Below are 17,765 nucleotides of genomic sequence, written 5' to 3' on the forward strand. Positions count from 1 at the left end.
TTTCTTTCAGTGAACAGTGCATAGAAGCATATGAGCTGCTGTTGGCGTTGGCAGAAAGTGAGCAGAGTCTCATTCTTGGGCAATTCAGAGCTGCAGGTGTTGGTTCTGTTGGTAAGATGTCAATGAATCGCTTAATTTAAGTATTTTTTGGCATGTCAGTTAGCATTAGAAATTGGTTGTACTGGTGAGTCATGTCATGACCAATTATTTAAGAATGCTCTTCAGTCATTTCTTGTTTTTAACTACTTAAATTAGTTTACACACCCCCAAAATAGGGGAAAAATGCAAGAGAGCAATTTAAATTCACCTGTGTATGCTATCACGAGGAGATGCCTCTTCTGGCAGGAGTGAGATTGTTGTAGGCATGCAACTGTACACAGCAGAATAATTAAACAATACTTGTGAGCACAGGTGGGTTAGCACCATACAGCTGTGGTAGTTGCAAGTCCAAATTCAGTAAGATTGACTCCTCAGAAACAGTCTAATCTGTGAAAAACTGGGATTAAAATAATACAAAGGTAGTGTTGAGTAGTTACAAATAAAACATTCTAAGAAATGGTAATTTTTCACCCCATTTTACCTTTGCTCTAGAATTTTAAAACATTCTGTCTTGTGTTTAGCCTGTATGTTCTGGATTTTTCTTATTTTGTGGTTAGTTAATCCTGTGGCTAGGTATTGTTCTTTAATATGCTACCTGCTAAGTACTGGAACAAGCCACTATCATAGATACAGTGCAATTCAGAAATTTGGAGCTTGACATTTCTGCTGGCTCCATTCTTCTGATGGAAAGAGGTGATTACACAATGAAACTCCAGTGTTAGTAGTTCCATTCATTTTGGTGATAGGAGAAGGCAGTCACAATAATCTTCAAGTAGAAAAAAGGGAAACATTCAGAAAGAGAATAACTTCATACTGTGCTAAGTCATAGCAAGTGCCTGGTGTGTTAGGAGCACTGGCTTCTAAGTAGAGAGCATGTCTGAGATTTTCTTCCACCTTTCTCCAAACTGTGTTCATTCCTTTCCACAATGTGCCTGGGAACTTTTCCCAGCTGGCTGAGATCAGTGAGTAGCAAAAGTGAATTTAGGCTTGGATTTTTTACTCCTGTAGGTGGTAGAAACCTTATAAGGGAGAAATACTTTGGGTTTCATCTGACATGCATTTTATGGAAGAGACTGTAGTTAAATTTTTATGTAGGTGTCTGTCTACAGCTCTTAATTATGGTATTCTCAGTTACAGCCTTGAGATAGAAATAGTGCAAATTTCCCATTACACAGCACAGCATGGAGGAAATTGTGTGTGGTTTACTTCATTATGAAATTTGATTAACACACTTAGATAAAATAAAAGATTATTGATTTGAAGATCAAACTTTATATCAACATCTGTGAGTGGAAAAGTCGTGGGGGTTGCATATCCAGCTTCTCTTAACAGAACATTCACCCGTCCTTTCTTCCTTATTAATGTTACTTCTTGTGCATGCACTTCACTCAATAAGTGTGAAGTCCAGCTAATTGAGTTGAACAAGGATTAAATGAAAATCCAACACAGAGCAAGCTGTTGGGTTTTGCTGAGGTATGGATATGTAGCTTAATCTACAAATACATTTGTAGATTTTCTGTGAAGCCAGTAACATGACTTGACTGCAGCTGGAGGACTGTACGAGTAGTGACAGTGGTGGTTTCAGTCCTGCTGCTCCTGAAACTACACAGGTAGCTGTATAACCACTAAAAATTATATCAATTTAATAAACCAGGGCTAGTTTTCTTTTTTGGCTTAGTATTCATGACTGTAAGATGTGAGAGGCTGCTTCTGAGCAGCAGGGCAGTCCTGGCCAGGTAGCCTGTAAGAAGGTGTTCTGGCAAACCATCAGGCTTGAGATCAAAGTGCCTGTGAAGAGAAGGTCTGGAGATGACTACACTGTGGAATTACACTGCACCAACTGGAGTAAGAGTCATAATCGAGGCAGAAGCTTTTCAGTGTATTCATAATTTGAGCATCTAAATTTAATGTTAATGCAGAATGCACACCATTACAAACAGACAAGCTAAAATCCTGCATCACTTATGACATGTTGCCTGGAGCCACAAGTACCTGGAGCTTGTGACTGGGAGCAGGATGCATTCAGACCAGTATCCCAGTTACCACTGATGCTCACAAGGAAATGAAGTTGGTTTTATCTCACAGATTGGTAATTTATTGTCATTGTCTTGGTGTAAACTGAGAGCAAGTAGAAAGATCTCTTGCCTTAATTTCTGTCTGAAACATTGTTTGCTTGAAAAATAGGGGACCAGACAGGTGATGAAAATGTTACACAGATACTTAAGAGGGCTCATGACTGCAGGAAGACAGCTGAGAATGCAGCAAAAGCCTTGCTGATGAAGCTGGATGGGAGCTGTGGGGGAGCCTATGCAGTCACAGGCTGTAGCGTGCAGCCCTGGGAAAGCCTGTCCTCCAACAGTCACACCAGGTAACTGCAACTCTTCTGCTCTCCTAATCTCCTGGTCTTTGATTCCAGACAAAAAGTTATGTTCTACTGTATTTGCTGAGCTACCTCTGCTCACCTCAGTCCTTTGGCTTCTATGCTTGGATTGCTTGGATTTATAAGTCGCCATGCCTCAGTGGTCTAATTGTCTTTGGACTTTGAGCAAGCCCAGCCAAGAAGAGTTTTGTTTAAGTTTGTTGCAAATGGGTGACTCAGAACTTTGATCTTCCTCATAAAAGGCAAAACCATTACATGTGTTTTACTACAATGACTTTCTTGCTGTTTTATTGGAACTTAAATCATGTACTTGTTACTCATATCTGTTGTATGCAGACAGCATGGACGTGCAGAGAACCAGAGATCTGAAGCAGGCTTTCACTGGCATTTTGGGGCACTCAAGAATTGTTTTCTAAATGTTGTAAATCTAACCATTCTGTTTTAAACCATTTTCTCTCCCTTCTTCCTTACCTTTTGCACCCCTCTAAATTCTTTCTTCCTGTTCTGTTCTTTTCACTCATGGCATGGAATAGATTGGATTCTTCCAAGAAAGACTGGATATTGCAGTTTTTCTGAAGACCTGTAAAATAATGAAACATAAATGAGCTATTATTGCAGAAGTGCTCCAGTTCAAATATATCTGCCAGCAGCTTCGTTTTGAGTTTTTGCCTGCCTGTGGTGTAATTGTACTCTGCAGTAAATATGTGTGCTTGTGTATGGATACAAATCTGGCAAGTGTCCTGGATAAATATAGATGAACATTTTTCTCTTTAAGAGTTATTTTTGTTTCTCAGATTTGCTCTAAAACGTCATTTTAATTCCATTTTCTAGCCAGTTCTTTATTCAAAGGCTGTCATTTTTTGACACTTCAGAAGTTTATTTTAGTACTGTATCATTTCCTCTTCTTGCTGATGCCTCCTCCAAAGGATCTTATTTCCTGCTGTATGACTGGCATGGAATTGCTAAACAGTGAGCAGAAAGGTAATCTGAGGGAACAGGGTCCTAATGTGAGGTGAATTTGAATGTTTTATTCAGAGAAGTTTTCTGGTGCACTCTCGGTGCAAGAAAGCTGTGTCTTTACATAGAAATTATTGTGGCTGCACTTATGCTAGTAGCACACTGATCGCACTTTGTACTAAAAGCATTTAAACCAGGTTTGGAAAGAAATTACATGAAACTGTTTCAGTCACTTGGCTTGCTGTATCTGCTATATCTTAAGCCGTATATAGCGTAAGACACAGCAAGTCAAGTGCTTGAAACAGCTTCATGTAATTTCTGTATGCGAACATGTTGTCTGTGTCTACATGTAGTAACACCTAGTGTAGAAACAAGCCAAACTTGTTTCCCATTCTATTGTTTGACAGGGTCATTTTCAGTTTGTCAGAACTACCTCAATGTTTTTCTTCCTTGTGAGATATATGGCATGTAGTCAAGGCATAGTAATTTATTTTTCTTGAAAACAGTTCAGGCCATTTCCAGTATAGACAGGGAAGAACTGGGGGGAAGAGGGATTGTTCTTGTTTCAGTGTTTGCTTTCCTAGACTTGCACTGAAAGTGCTTGGTAGGAAGGTGACCTCTACAGACATTGCTTGCTTTAGCAGAATTTTTGGGAGGATAAGTTTGTGTTTGTGTTCATTTATAGTCAGCTGGACATGTATGTATGTGTCGAAGTAAGGTGTTGGCTCAGTAGATAAATTTTCAGCAGAGTATGTTTAAGGTGGCATAGGATTTAAAATGTCATCAGGATAAACTATGTCATGACTACGAAAGTGCAAATTTTATGTTCTTATATGAAGGAAATGTGTTAGCTTGAGCCATTATTATCACTGTAGTATTTTTTTTTTTCTGGTGTGGAACAACAAACTATTCTAAATTAGGTAACTTCTACAATTTTTTTATATGTGGGAAATAGGAGATAAAAACTGTTGTCACTCACCCAGAGAGCACACAGCAAATCAGGAATCTGTGACATGGGCACCCTGATCTGATTGTCACTTACTGATTGTTGTTCTTCTCCCCTCTGCCATGCCCAAAGTAATTTATCTTTGCCTAAGCATACATGTCATTGAAAACATCTTTAAGACTTCAGCTTCTCCAGAAAATATAAATCTTGTCTTCTTTCCTTCTCTTGTGTTCAAGTGACACGTGGTTAGGGGTGTTTTCAGATTGTTCTTCCTGTGAACCCTTCTCAAAAAAGAGGAATCTCCTCTTCAGTGTATAGATGCATGACATTGTGCCAGCCCATTGATGGACAGCCTGTCTTGGTTCAAAAGACATGCACTTTCATATGTTTATATCACAGAATAATCAAGTCTGTAAGATTACCTTCAAGGTCATCCAGTCCAACTATTACCCCAGCACCACTATAACCACCCCTGAACTTTATCCCCAAGTGCCACACCCAGACACCTCTTGAGCACATCCAGGGATGGTGACTCTTCTGTCTCTCTGGGTAACTTATTCCAATACCTGACCACTCTGTCCATGAAAATTTTTTTCTAGCATCTAATGTGAACCTCTTCTGGCACAATTTATGGTCATTTCCTCTCACTTCCAGTGTGTGCTGTGTGAACCACCCACCACTTGGGAAGCATTGTGAAAATATTTTTACAGTATTCATTTGAAACATACTTTGAATCTGCAAAACTGATTTTTCTTGCCTTCAGTGTTTCAGGGTTTTAGTTGCAGTTATGCGTTGCTACTTTTTCCCTTTGATACAAAATTAATAAAGTGGTAGTAGGATGATGAAAACTATCCTTTGCTGAGACTTGTGACAAATGACTAATTCTCCCTGTTGTTTAAAATCCTGTCGAATATGGATTTACAATGGAATTGTTGACCCATCTTGGGCTTTGAAATTTCAGATGAGATTCTGAATGTCAAATCACTGAACACATTACTGAGAGTACTTGGTGAGCCACTAGTGATGAGTGGTTAAAGACTGTAAAAGGGAGCAACTGAAATACAAATAAATGAAAGGCAATGAAAGTGCATCCAAATTAGAGTGGCAGCAGCACCATGGTAATGTTGCCAATTCAGTTTTTGAAAACAAATTGGTTTGCAATGTAGTTGGAAGTCATAATTATTTAAAATGAACAGAAGCTAAGTATAGAACATACATTGCCAACAAGGTTTGACTGATTGCACTTTTTGGAAGGAAACAAAAGAGAAGAAGCCCAGTTGTAACACTGACTGAAAATGGTGTATTTTATTCTCTGCTGTGGTGGTAAGCACAGCGTTACATCTGGGTTCACGGGAGGACAGATCTGGTCCCTTATATGCAAAGGCAGTTCTTTTCAGTATTATACATCGTCGCAAAATATCTGAACTCAGTCAGCGGTAGGAATATATCTTGTAGCAGCATGGAGATGGATGGTGGTTGCTGCTCTCCCCAAAAAGCATCTGTTCTGGAGAAGCTGCTTGGGTGGGCACACAGGCAAGGCTCTCAAGTCCACACACACAAACACACCACAGTTAACTCAGCGAAGAAAGGCAGGAGGGGTCTCCTCTATGAGTTTCAGCAAGGTTTATTTTGCAGATTGATGCCGAAGGTTTCAGGGACAGAAAGGCACAGATCAAAGGAATGTCCAGGGTTAAGTGTGGGGGTCAGGAGCCAATGTTCTGCTCACAGGGGCATTACGAGGGCAGGGCAAAGGGCAATGATCTGTAGGGGACATAAGAGCAGACCATCAGTGGAGCCACAACCAGTGGGGAAACAGGGAAGGGAGAAGCCTTCTTGAACTGGGGACATGTATGACCAATAGAGGTGGGCAAGGCCCATGGACCAATGGGAAAAGCAAAACTGAGGTAGATTAACATAATGCTATAGAGCACCCTGGGGGGAAGCCTTTTTGCTCACCCTAAGCTATGAAGTATTCTAGGAGTCAGTGGTAGATTCTTCCAGGGCAAAGCCTTAGAAGTTTCCCTGACAGGCTCAGGGGTCTCCAAATATCTCTTGTCAGAACCATCTCAGGTTTCAGATAAGTCGGTGACAGACAAGATTATCTTGGCTGAGGCGTGCAAATCAGTTATTTGGAACTATCCAAATAGATATCTCAGTGTTACTTGTGTAACACTTTGTTGCTGGACTGAAACAGTCTCAGAAGAAAGCAGAGCAGTTTATCAAAGGCCCTGATTTTACCTATTGTTTGTCCCTTGTCTGGTTGGGGTATTTTTAAGTTTCTCAGGAAGTTAGTATCTTCTGGCATTGTGCTGACCCAGGTCTCAGATCACAATGTTCAGCTAGAAAGAAGGTGTTTGGGATGTGTGTACTGTGAATCAGTTGCATTATTTAAAGCATTGGTTTGTGTGCAGGTATTCAGGCAGGTTCATGGATTCAATTCTGACAATGTTAATCTCAGTTCTACTAACTGCATTATCCCTACCATTGCTTAATTGCAAATATATTAATGTATTTACTTGATTTTTGAAAGATAAAGTGATGCTTATATAGGGTTTTATGGATAAATTTTTGAAGTGCGCTACTCAAAGAGAAGCACTGCCAGAAGCCTCTTTTATATCCATTCACTGCTTTTTATTTTCACACACTTAAGCCAGCAAATAAGACTGAGTGTGCTGTACCAGCCCCCATATTTTCCACAAACTGTCTACGAAAATTAATTTTACATCACCCAGGCATGACATCATCATAAAAGACTCAAGGAATTAAGCAAGTGTGAAGAACATTTCTCTTTTCTTGCTCTATTACAGCATCTATGAGAATGGGCAGGTTAATGTTTGTTGTATTCCCTCCAGCTGTGATGAAAACTGTGATCCTTTCTCTGTCCTTACCTAAACACTCGAGAAATGAGAAACTGCACATCTTTTGCAACAGTTTCCTGTGGTTTTTGGATGGATGCATTATACTATAAATGTTTTCCTTTGTCCTGATTGCTATTCAGAAGGGAGGACAATATCAGAAATTCGAGATGAAGTGCTCAGCTGCTGTCATCTCTTGAAGAAAGCAGTAACAGACCAGTGCTGTGGCTGTGGAGAACTGTTTGGTGGAGTTTTTGGGGCAGCACACCCTGGAAGGGTTACTGGGGAGATCAGAAACTGCAGTGCTGTCCCTTCTACCCCAACTGCTTCTGGTCTTCTGGGTGGGATGTGCTCCTAAATGCAGGGGGAGGGTGAAGATTCTTGTCCTCTTGTGTGCTGGCTGAGATACAAGTTTCTTGCTGAGCTCCTTCCAACTTCTTAAAAAAACCCAAAAAACCAAAACACACACACACACACACACACACACACACACACAAAAAACCCAAAACACCCAAACAAACGAACAAAAACCCCCCCCAAAAAACCCAACAATGACAAAAAAACCCAACACCAAACAAAAAACAACAACAAAAACAACCAAACAAAACAAAAATAAAAACCCCCAGACCACTAGAAGAGCATCTTGCTAGCAGTTCACCAGAGGAGCCAACTCAGCTGCAGACAGGCAGGCAGGCAGCCAGCCAGGACTGAAGTAAAAGCTGCCTGCATATCACTGGCAGCAGCCCAGACTGCCTTCCTCAGTTTGGACTGCACTCCCCTGACATATATGTGCATAACTGTGGGTCTTCAAGGGCCAAGATCTGTGAATATGCATGGAGTATGAGGTCCAGCTCAACATAACAATAAACTTCCAGCGATTTTTTTTTGCTCAGGTTTCATTTGCAGCAGGAGTGCTGGGTTGCTAGGTTTTCTTTCCTTTTCAAGCAAAAACTGAGGTGAGGTTTTTGTGCCCCAGGATTTGAAGACTTTAAAGCTATCCTTCCTCTAACAACAGCTGTTTTACATTTAATCCAGAAAAGCTCTGCAATTGCAGTCTTTGGGTGCTGAGGAAGAAACTTACAACATGACTTCAGTACAGAATTAAGTTCTTCTCACATTGTCTATCCTCATTATTTTTATATAAATATCTAATTCAACAATATGCCTTTAGACTCAGTAAAGCAGGATTTATTAAGTGTTTCATGATTTTTTAATCAAGAAACAGTATGAACAAAAAATTGTTTCAGCCTGAGAGGATTTCTATGTATATAGGTACTGAGTGCTCTTAAGCTCCACTGCAGAAGGGGATGGGTGAAAACAAAAGCAAAGATGAATTCACAGTTGAGTCAACTATGGCAGGCACCTCTTATCCCTCAGAAAAGGAGGGAATAATGTGAAATTGACATAGGAATGTAGTAGAGAGCTGTAATGCAATATTTCGTGATGGGGAAGGATTTTGAGAAATCTCAGTAAACCGTCCAATTCTCTGTCTTCTCCAAAGCTGTGCTTGGAATTTGTGGGAAGATGGGCAATTATTTGAAGCACTTTAAAATCAATATAGCTTTAGCTGAAGTAGAACCAAAGGAGAGAGAAAAATCAAGCCTATCTTGATAGGCTTCCCTTTGCAGACACATAATATTTTAGGACATCATCTTGGCTCTCACAGCATCTAGCAGGTGGGGCTTTTTTTCTTAGTACAAAAATGTTGAACAGCAGTGCAATTTGATACAGAAAGTAATTTATTCCCCTGCTGATAACTGAGATCATCTAGCATTCCAGACAGGCACAGTTAATGGATGACTTATCCCTCACCCAGCAGCTGATTACAGGACCTCAAGAGACAGCAGGCAGCTTTGAGTGAGGCTATAGAAACAACATAGCATTTTATTTTCCTTTTAGTGTTATTGCAACTATATTCAGCCCTGGAATGCTTCAGCTGTGTCAGTCTGGGCCCCCTGCAGCACTGGCATGCATGAAGGTGGGTAGGCAGCACTCAGCCACCATTGCTCTAATGACATTATTACCCCTTTCTACAATCTCTGTGTAAACACTTACGGGGCAGAGTAATGGGCCCTCATTTTTTCAGAAGATACACCCAGTCTTCTATGATGACTTTTTATTAGAATGCCTGCTACTCTGTTGGTTAGTTTTAAATCACTTTAGCTCTGAAGGAATGTCAGTATGCTGAGGAGTACACCTTCACATTAACTGAAAGTTGTCCTGGCATCTGCCAGTGGAATTTTGCTCAGGTTGAGTCCAAAAAGTATCCATTAAAATATCTGAGGTGATAACTGGTATGGTCATCAGCAGAGACAGATCAAGTCTGGGTTCATTCTTTTTTCTTAGCAGATGCTTCTTCTGAAAGAAGATGAAGACTCAGTGTCTGAGTAGCTTGCTGTGCCATGTTATTGCTTAGAAGTCTTAACTAGCACTTTTTTCCCTTTTTGAAATAAAAAACCCACTTTTTTTCAGAAGACACCATTTCAAATAAAGGAATCTGGTTACACAGCACTAAATATCTGGCTTTGCAGAGAAGTTGTCACATGATTCAATTTTCTCATGGAGCTGAGAGAATTAATTTATTTTCTGAATTTGTCACACCTTCTGGTCCATGCTACATCTGTGTCCTTTCTATGAACTTTCAAGACTCAGATGTGTTGATGAAGTATTGGGAGGGAGTTTGATGCAAAAATTAAGAATTTTTTTCAAATGTAGTTTTTTCTAATACCATTCTTTCTCTTTTCAGTACTACCAGCTCAACTGCAAGTAGTTGTGACACGGAGTTCACGAAGGAGGATGAACAGCGGCTGAAGGATTACATCCAGCAGCTGAAAAATGACAGGGCAGCAGTGAAACTGACAATGCTGGAGCTGGAAAGCATCCACATTGATCCCCTTAGTTATGATGTTAAACCACGTGGAGACAGCCAGAGGCTGGACCTGGAAAATGCAGTCTTGATGCAGGAACTCATGGCAATGAAGGTATTTTATTCCTAACCAAGAGGGGAGCTGTTCTGCTGGCAATGCCCCTGAGTCACAAAACATGCTCAGTCACACACATGGGAGGCTTTGATAGTGGTCACTGGGTAAAAAAGGGTAACTTTGTTGAAACGCATAATCTGGACTGTCAGAAAATCCAGTAGTCAGAAAGTGACAGAAGGCAGTGCATTAACAGTGATGAGCTATGTGTGTTCTGAATTAGGAGGACTTCATCTGTGTCTCTAAACTTGGAATACTCTTCTTGATAAACCAGATGCTCTCTCTTTGAGAGATAATGGCAGCTGAATTACTCAAGGATGACTAGAAAATATGATTCAGCACTTTCCAAGAGACAGGTCATTACTTACGAGCTTGCAAATGTGCACCATGCATATTTGTGAACTGAAGCAGAACAAATTCAGCTGCTTTTAATATTGGTGTGGGAGGAGAAATGGTCTGTCAGATGTCATCCCTAATGCTCTCTGGCAGTTGGTCACAAGTCCTGAGCTGTTCAAGGCACTGTGTTGCAATCTGCAGAGTCTCAGCAAAGAGTAGGGTGTGTAATGACTTGCGTTAACAGGGGATTTTGGAAAAACCCTGGTTCATATGCCCAGCTCTAAAGATGTGATCTAGAAAAGATGTGATTTTTACTGGCCAGGTCTAGAGCTTGCATCATTTTAAGTCTGTCTTCTGTATGGATTTTGACACATGAACTAAAACTTAGGAACACACCAAAGGAACGTACAAAAGGCTCAAAGTGTATGTCTGCATTCAGAATTTGTCTGATTTTGGTTCAGTTTAAGTAAGTTTAGTTTCTGTATTTTAGCAAGTGGTAATTTAGCCAACTAATTGCAGACATACTATAGGTGATAGTATTGAGTGGTACAGTAAATCCTGATAGTTTCATAAATTTCTAAAGTTACAGATTTTTGTTCACATGTGCTGCTTCTGACTAAGTGGTAGCCTGGTGATGATAATTATGTTGTTACTGGTGCTGCTTTTCCATGACCACAGATACAGTTTTGCAATAATGCATTCATTATTCACAGTTCAGGAAAGATTGCTTGCTAGCTGTTGGGAGATGCAAAATTATGTTACTTGTTTGAATACATTGTGGCCAACAGTAGTATATTCCCCATAAATAAAACATACAAGATGTACTGTTAAGATATTGGTAGATAATTAGATGTGTATTTCAGATATCACGCTTTCTTCTCCTTTTGTGCATGCAGATATTCCCTGAAATCTCTTGTACACCATTCTTACCTCTATTTTTAAGTTTTAACTTATTTATTTTCCTAATTTAATTTTAATTTAAAGATAAGAGCAAACTGCAGAGCTGTATCCCTTGTGAATAGTGCCCTTGCCTTCCCTGACTTCCCTGTCAGGAACACCAGCAGTTGCATATCATAATGTCTGGTACACTTTTGAGTGCTGGTAATCCTTTTGTTCACACAACAGTCATCTAACTTGTTTTTGACACATGACATCCCCTTGGCTGGACCTGGCACATTGGGTTTTCATGGCAAGAATTGCCTCTAGAAGAACATTTTCTTCTTGGTTGGGTTGTGTGTAGTGCATACAGAATAAACACACATTTTGCACAGGTGTCTGAAGTTACCTTCAGCCCTTTCCAGCACAGATAAACTGACAATACTGTTATTAATTGTAATTTCTTGTGCTTTGCTGGAATTCACAACTGCAGGAAAACCTTATGTTTCTGAAAGAGATATTGTGAAAACTCAGATTTGTCAAATGTGTTACCTATCAGGGTTGTTGCTCAGGTCTGCATTGCACTTCCTCATGTTTGTCAAGCTAGAGCAGAGTTGAACCTAAGGTGAGGACTCATTTTGGCTTTCTGAGTATATTTTTTGTTTCAATTATTTGAAACATGTGTCTTACACGGAACAGCATATGCATCCTTCTGAGACAAAGAGAGAATTTAGGTTTCCTTACAGTATTTTATTTAACTTGAAGCAGATGGACTGCAGAAGACTTCATTGTTCAGCATTTTGAATTTGTTGTCTCCCTTCTACATTCTTAGCAAGGCTGGTACAGCTGGACCAAGCTACTTAGTGATTTCTTGCATTGTTGGGTCTTACAATCTCCTGCTGTCTTCCCAAAACTTTGTTCTGTGTTGGAATCTCTGCCACATCTTTTGGCACCTTCCATTTCTGATTTCCAGTAAAAAGTGATCACCTCAGTTTGAAATACCTTTACAACAGTAGTTCTTCATTATTAATTAGAAAGACAGTTTGAAAGTTGTTTCTCTGCTACCCTGTTTATTGTTATTTTTTTACTGATTCAGAGTGTAAGACATAGTTGTCTGCCAGTACTTCTATCACATTCAATTCTTTGCTTCAAGCAATAATTAACTAAGTTTCCAAATACATTCTTGTCCCTGGTTTGTCATTCAGTGGTCTTGCTTTGAGGTCAGTTGTTGTCATGCCCCTGTTAGCAAGGAGATAACTTCGAATGGATGTAAATAATTCTTGGTTTACAGCCTTTTCTGCATTTCAAAGGACTTAATCTAGATAAGAAATCAGCTTTCTACACCAATAATTTTTCCTCTTTTGTGTACAGGTGTTGATAATGTTGCTCATGAAGTGCTTTGAGACAACAGTCTCTTGGTGGAAAATGTTAAGAATTCAATTTTCCAACTTTGCTACAGCCCTTAATGCTCCTACAGATTTGTGTAGTGAAATGCAGTTAACTAAAGCATGACATTTATCTGCTCTGATGTTTGTTTTAATTCTGAAGGCTGGTACATCCCACCGTCTTTACTGTGGTTCTCCTGGAGTCATCACTTTTTGTGACTTTAAAAACATTCTGCAACATTAGAGTCCTACGTGAGCAAATTGAATACAGGTGTTGATTTTGAGAATTCTGTGGTGTTTCTGATTATTTTGCATCAGGAGTTTTGAATTTTGATTTAAGTTTCTGCCCAAAATCAGGATTACAGTATGACTGCAAGTACAGAATATCCCTCAGTATTCAATTAACTAGTCCCAAAATAACTGGTGGATTTGATAGCTGAAGCTTGTGAATTTACATGGATTCTGAGTCTTCTACAATCCCCTAGAAGAGGGACATTTGCTGCCTCCTCCTTCAGGGCTTCATTTAGTGAATGCCACTTGTGCTCACACTCTGAAGATTCAGTTGCGTTAAACTGCAAAAATGTTTCACAGAAACCTGTAGCTAGAAGAAAAAGGAAATAGTAAATATACAAAGGTGGCACTAACATTTCAATTAAATTTAGATGCAGTCTTTAGAAAACATATTTTCATGGAAAAAGATGCTGCATATTGACTCTTTAAGTAAACCTGAACTATGTGAATTTTCCCAGAATGGCTGCTGCCACCCTGCCTCACACACTGCATGGGTCCATACCACAATCCTCAACTGCAGTTTGAATTTTTAACCACCTTCAGCCTTTCCATTTCCTCCTGTTCCTTCTCTGCGAACCTCTGTAAGACATTGGCTGACATAAGCTTTTTAACTTCTCCCCTGCTTTGTTTTTGCTTCTTTACTTCCAAGTCACATTGTTTTGACATGAAAAAAGTAACATATGGGAGGTGCATGATATGTCTTCTGGGACAGGATGCAAACTGCTGAATCCATATATGACGATATAAGCTTACTGTCTTCATAAACAAAGGTGTTAAACATTGATCTTCAAATTTATTTTGAGTTTGGATATGCTAAAAATTAAATTTATGAAAATAAAATAAGTTAAAATCTTTGCCTGATGAGAAAAACCTGTTCCACAGATTCATTGTTGTGGTGGATAAGTTCACCTTTTTATTTTAGGAAATAAATGTCCCTTATTTCTGGGCTGAATTTGCCTGGCTTCATCTTCTAGCCAGGAAAGATCTTGTCATGACCATCCCACACAAACACCCGAAAGTATCTTTTATTCATGTAAGTGTCAAAATACTCTGTTCAAATTACTTCTCAGCCTTCACTAAGAAGGCTAAGTAGATTAATGGCTTTAGAAGTAGAGGCTTAAGAAGTTAAATGCATACACTTGAGCATATCAGACCATCCAGTTCAACTCCTATAACAAAATTTTCCCATTATTATTCATCAGTAGTGTTTACATTTTTTACTGTTGACAAAGGCAATTAATGGTAAGTTTGCCTATCAACTAAATTTGTGTAAGTCACATTGAATGAAACTGGTTGTGCTTCTAGCCTTCAGTTCACAAAAAAGCAGACAAATAAGTCAGTTACTTTAAAGTTCATACAAACCTTTCCAAGCCCCTCAAGATTTTTAAGACATGGAATTTTATTTTTGTGTGGTTTGGAATAAGCAAATGATTACCTGTGATGGTTGTAACTATGATACACCTGTGTGCCCTGCTTACATTTAATCCAGACAGCATATTTTTGCTAGAAACATAAAAAGTTTGTCTAAATACATGTAAATATTTGGTTTTGTATAACCTTTGTTAATAATGGCTATAATATGAGCAGCATAATTTTTGAACAATAGAGCAAGATACCTCTGTTATTTTTTGTGGTTAGTTGGAGGGGGGAGGGGTTTGATTGCTTTTTGCAGGGGGCAGGGTTTGTTGGTTGGCTGGTTGGTTGGATTTTTTTTTTTGTTGCTTTTTTCTCTCTTTTTTTTTTTTTTTTTTTTTTTTGGTAGTTAAATAAATAGTGATTTGTTTCTAGGCTGGCCACCCCACAAGAAACTTCTGTATTTCAGAGGTGTTTACAAAGCGAACAAGTCTGGAACAAAAATGTAATACAGAAAATGTCTGCATGAACTTAGTATTCACCATTAAGTGACCTAGGGCAAGGCAAGCTAAACAGTGGAAACATGGTTCTAGGTTGGGGTTGTTTGTGGGTTTGTTTCTGTGGTTTTTTGTGGGGTTTTTGTGTTTGGTGTTTTGTTTGTTTGTTTGTTTTTGTTTTGTTTGTTTGTTGTTTGTTTTTGTTTTGGCAGTCTTTTGCTTGTTTAGTGGTGGTTTTAAAGCGTATAATGTAAATTATGTATTAGTATTATATTTTTAAAGATTTTGTGGAAATTGGGTTTTTCTAGGTATAGAAAATACCTAGAAACATTTCTGAAATGTTGTTAATCACAAAGAGCCTTCTGGTTCAGGAATAATCCATCATTTGCTTTCTGGAGTCTTGAAACATGTGCTGAAAGAAGGGTCACTGCACCCATGCCCTGCTCTTAAACTTCTGTCCAGCCACTGTCAGACAGATGTTAAAACAGAGGTCTGTCCCCAGGCAGCAGCCATTGTGTGACAGCCCTGTCAGAAGCATCAGAGCAGCAGCAGAATTTCACACAAGAAGGAGCTTTCAGAATTGAGCTTCTTTCTATCAAGCACCAGTGTCCATACTCTGTGGATTATTGTGTTAGGGAAGAATGTAAGTGAGTGCATTTTTCTGTCAGACTCAAGTTGTGTATACTTGGGATTCTGGCCGCCTAGAGGAGGGAAATTGGACATCTGATGGTGACATAACTCATTCTACCACAGAGGCTGGTCTTACAAGGCAGGAATATGTAACCTGTGTGTGCTGTCCTGGTCTCTCAAACCCCTTCCCCTTTAATGAGATGAATTCTTGTGCCTCAGTAAGAAACTGAAATCTTGCTTTTAGGGAGATGTTTGACAAAGTCATATTCCTTTGCTTTTAAGACAACAGTCCCTGAAATGCAATGTAGAACCAGAGAAATTACAGCAGCTGTGGCAATTCTCTCAGATTCCTGATAGTCTAATTCTGATTTTGCTTCTGAGCTTATTCCTGAGGATGATAAAGGGGTGGCACAGCTCATCATATTCAGACTGAAGATGTACAGGTCTTTTGACAAATATGCAGAGCGATTATAGAAAGTCATCTAGGTGCTGATAGTTTTCTCAATGAAAAGAACATTTAGGTTTTAAGAGTGGATGAAAATCTTGTTTAACCTCATCTTCCTTTAGGTACCTAGTCCCATGAAGCAGCATGCGATAATACAGTGTTTCTTCAACAGGAAGAGATGGCAGAGCTCAAGGCACAGCTTTACCTTCTGGAGAAGGAGAAGAAGGCTATGGAATTGAAGCTGAGCACTCGAGAGGCCCAGGAGCAGGCCTACCTCATCCATATTGAGCACTTGAAGTCTGAAGTGGAAGAACAGAAAGAGCAGAGAATGAGGTCTCTCAGCTCAACCAGCAGCGGAAGCAAAGACAAACTGGGCAAGGTCAGGAGTCAAGCTACATTTCCAAAGTTATAAACATGATTAATTAAACCCCTTCCATCCCTATTGCAGTCTTGAGCATGTTAATCAGTCTCCTCTTTTGTCTATATGCTTATATTTTCTCTCTTTCCCAGTTGTTAGGTGCTTCCTTCCATGCAGTGTGACTCAAGGACTTTGCAGAATTGTTATTAAACATGGGCTAAAATAAGGGTGTTTTGAGGAATACCACAAGGCCAATCTTGCCAAATATACAAGTTATACAAATATACGGGGGAAATGGGCCACTGAATAACTGAATCAATATGATTCCAACAGAAGCTGTTTACTGTTTACATTGCATGCTAGATATGGATTCTAGGTCTACTGTCTACATGGGCACGCATTTCTGGGTTGGCTAACCTTCTTTTTCATGAGGCAGGCACACATCCTTCGGGACATCCAATGGGTGAAGCATCTGTCTTCATGCTGTGCTTCCCTTATCTAGGGTTTACATTTTTTGCAGACATTTTCTCAGACTTTCTTATTTTTGATCCTGTTGTTTTCTCAGTAACCTTGATGAATTCCTGAGAGCTCTAGCAACAAAACTGCAGGTGGTTTGATAATATTACTCATAACCGGTTTGGCTGGTGCATCAGAATGGCCTGTTACACAGATACATTGCTACACAAGTTGCTGTGGTTGAGCATGTTTTGCCTACTGCCACTCACTGGAAATACTGGAAGGGAGTCTAAGCAAAATGCCATTCTCCCATAAACACAAAATATGAAAATGTTAGCGCTCATTTCTATACAGCATTTAGAGTACTGTAATGACAATCTCTTTCTTCTAGTCAGATTTTAATAATTTGAGAATGAAGACTTTTCTCCCCTTAATGCAAAATAAATAGATTTCTGCATTTGCAGTAATAATTTATATTAAGAAATAAGTATCTTGGAAAATTTTATTTTGTCTTGTTTTAGTACTGTGTCCCCAGAAAATGTCAATAATATGTTTGAAACAAAAAAACCTTACTTACTTGTTCCTGGCAATACATCATCTTCATTTCTTGATCTCAGTGCTTCTTTGTTTCATGGGTGGTGTCAAAGAAATATAAGGAAGGCAGTGGCAGTTTTGCACACAGGAGCAGAATTCTGCGAGTTGGTGAGCTGTGGTGGTTTAAAAAACATTTAGAGGCATTTGTGAAATATTAATCTGTTTAGTTCATTCCTTGGTATGTTGATACACTGCCATGTTGTTGTAGCATTGTGTTGTTTATTTTACCTTCCTTTTAAAAGCAGCTGTGACCTAAGAAGCTTTCAGAATTTTCCCATTTAGATGGTCAGTAATTTCTAATCAGGTGGCTTTTTTTTTTTTTTTTTTTT

The 17,765-nt window shown here is 39.2% G+C and overlaps 1 protein-coding gene and 1 long non-coding RNA gene across 5 annotated transcripts in view; one reads left to right on the top strand and one right to left on the bottom strand.

The window, feature by feature from the left end:
* The window catches only part of MCC (MCC regulator of WNT signaling pathway), a 207,448-nt gene that overhangs the window by 173,325 nt on the left and 16,358 nt on the right, over positions 1-17,765 (top strand). For all 4 annotated transcript variants that reach the window (XM_083884575.1, XM_083884576.1, XM_083884577.1 and 1 more), the window contains 4 exons: positions 11-111; positions 2,284-2,467; positions 9,984-10,218; positions 16,201-16,407. In XM_083884575.1, coding sequence (XP_083740701.1) covers positions 11-111; positions 2,284-2,467; positions 9,984-10,218; positions 16,201-16,407 — 727 coding nt within the window. The remainder of the gene's footprint in view (positions 1-10; positions 112-2,283; positions 2,468-9,983; positions 10,219-16,200; positions 16,408-17,765) is intronic.
* LOC310923320 lies at positions 12,119-17,739 on the bottom strand. Its single transcript, XR_014592578.1, has 3 exons — positions 17,420-17,739; positions 16,234-16,327; positions 12,119-13,413 (listed from the first exon to the last, which is right to left on the bottom strand). It is a non-coding gene; the product is annotated as an uncharacterized lncRNA (long non-coding RNA).

Source organism: Zosterops lateralis, assembly GCF_965231275.1.
Source record: "Zosterops lateralis genome assembly, chromosome: Z".
NCBI classification, from domain to species: Eukaryota; Metazoa; Chordata; class Aves; order Passeriformes; family Zosteropidae; genus Zosterops; species Zosterops lateralis.